At 42.3% G+C, this 2,274-nt stretch overlaps 1 protein-coding gene across 1 annotated transcript in view; it reads right to left on the bottom strand. All coding sequences in view use genetic code 11, as the record gives it.

Moving 5' to 3' along the window:
* The window catches only part of EGR_09337 (oxalate:formate antiporter), a gene marked incomplete at both ends in the record, with an annotated part of 13,094 nt that overhangs the window by 1,643 nt on the left and 9,177 nt on the right, over positions 1–2,274 (bottom strand). The window contains 3 exons of the mRNA XM_024498586.1: positions 1,544–1,614; positions 1,661–1,726; positions 1,992–2,155. Of these exons, the coding sequence (XP_024347017.1) occupies positions 1,544–1,614; positions 1,661–1,726; positions 1,992–2,155 (301 nt within the window). The remainder of the gene's footprint in view (positions 1–1,543; positions 1,615–1,660; positions 1,727–1,991; positions 2,156–2,274) is intronic.

The following is a 2,274-nucleotide window of genomic DNA, read 5'->3' as shown; positions in this document are numbered from 1 at the left end:
CCCATGACACTAAAGGCAGGGCGGAGGACGCAATGAAAATGGCGGTCTTTTCATATCGTGAAATGTTTTTGTGAATGGGTGTAAGTGTATGCATCACAATTTAATTACAGACACTACCACTTAAGTGACATCTTTCTCTCACTTTTAGCCCTTTACTTGGAGCTCGCAAGAAGGCACACATTTAGATATCACTCGCAGATCATTGTGTCTACCAGATGTTGAAGTTTACAAGGGGATATCATCTTCCTGTCCCACATTTGATGCGCCTACGTGGATGGAAAACTTGTCACAAGGCGCTGGTAAAGAACTCTTTAAAAGTGGGGAGCTATGTGAGCTGCAAAGAGGTTAGTACTCTTTACTTCTTCGCCGGTGTAGGCATCGCATCTGTGTCCAAGGGTGACTTTTGCATTCACCTGCTTTACGTTAGCACTTTAGCAGTTAGCGTAACCTCACCAGCTTGCTTTTACCTTTGCACAAACACATGACAAGTTGTCCCTCCTCGTTGACGACAAGTGTCCAGCAGTGGCCGTTATGATGAAAGGGATGTCGCAAATCGTATTTTAATAGCGAGAGGAACTTTCAGGAGCATTGTCTTTACACTGAGTGTTTGGAGGCGAGTTTAGTAAGGCACCCTTGCAAGCCCTATGCAGTTCCTTGAAAACTCCATTTACCAAATTTTATCATCCTAACACGCCATGTCATTTAAGTCGTTTGCCTGGGTAGTCACCCGGGCCTTCTGTAAGTATAAAGTTCTCTTTTTACCTCTACATTTCAGCCTTCTCCTAATCTTGAGATGTTTGGCACTGCGAACGGGCATTTATTCTCTATGTTCAGTCCTAACTTATGCCATATCTTCCACCATAGTGAGGCTGCAGAACTGGTTCATAAATTCTACATGGGCATAGTGATAGAGCAGCAGGAAGAGGCCATCATTCGTGTCCCCGATCTGATGTCGTCTAAAGCTGATGAAAGTGCGATTAAAGGATTTCTAGTCCAGGTAAAACAGTTTTTGAAAAGCTATGCTAATCTGTCTGAAAGCGGCTGCTTAAAGAGAATCTTGCAGTACCAGATGCTACAAGTGGAATTTACCTAGTACGAGTCAGTGAAGCTTGAAAGATGCACTAGTGTCCTCTATTTTACTTCCTTCGCACTATTTGTAGACGGTGGGTGAAGGCGATAAAATTTTGTTCCAGATTAGTTTTTTATTCACCATCGACTAGTACCTTTCATTAATTTGTAGAGCACCATCTATTATTGAAGCAGGAGCTATGTCATTGCCATCGTCTCATGACTTTTCTTCTTCTAACACCTTCAAAGCCAAAATGATGGTGTGAGAGGAAGTGCTTCGAGTGGTTTGCGTTTGTTACAAGTAAGACAGCTACGAGCCTAACAGATTTGGTGATTACGACTCCCTCTGGGCCTTTATTTTCTTGAAACTAGTCGACTAAGTAAAGGCAGTTCAAACGGAGAGCAGACAGCAGAACAGCGCAGCTTCCGAATCCACCTCAACAATATCGAGAACCGATGACGACCGCTTCATTACGAGATTTGTGTTTACTAAAAGCTAGTCTTTCTTTTCTTTGACGTCCCATGGATGATGAGGCATGTGGTGATCTTCAAGTAGCAAGATCAGTTTGTGGAGCTGTAGTAAGTCTCCTACTCAGAAGAAGCCACTGTAAATGCGTAGCCATGATAAATCTTCATTTTCATTTTCATTTTCCGACAACTGATCAAATTACTTACATTAATTACCCAATGATAACTTTTCGAGGCATGCCAGACATAGAGGGTAAACTCCATTGTAGATAACTCAAAAACGTTTACACAACATTTCATAACTACCTTCTGTTTACCTACTACTTCATAAGCCCGTATCCTTAATTCGCCTGTCAGGCTGATTAGTCGCGTCGATTCTGCCTGTTCATCCATTTGCATTTGTTTACTAATCCACCCGGCCGTCAATCTCTTCACTTGCCTTCACATTGGCTCACCTGATGTTTATTCTGGCAAATTCTGCCTCTACTACAAATGCTAATTTAAGTGCTTTAGTGTCAGTAGCAAATGGATGGACTGCATTTTGCCGCTTAACACTTAAACCGTTGTCGTGATGGGGAAGATATGTGCTTCCACTGTTCAGCCACCTATGGATGTTGACCTGAGTACATCCCTATGGAGAAAATGCTGGATAGCCCACTAAGACTCGTCAAGAATTAATAAAGGCTAGAGGCTCCTTTATGAGACCTATTTTTCTGACTGATTTCAATTATCTGCTTT

The sequence above is a fragment of the Echinococcus granulosus genome (genome assembly GCF_000524195.1).
Source record: "Echinococcus granulosus chromosome Unknown EG_S00143, whole genome shotgun sequence".
Classification (NCBI taxonomy): domain Eukaryota; kingdom Metazoa; phylum Platyhelminthes; class Cestoda; order Cyclophyllidea; family Taeniidae; genus Echinococcus; species Echinococcus granulosus.
Note: the sequence above shows the minus strand (reverse complement) of the source record. Positions and strands in the feature narration are given on the sequence as shown.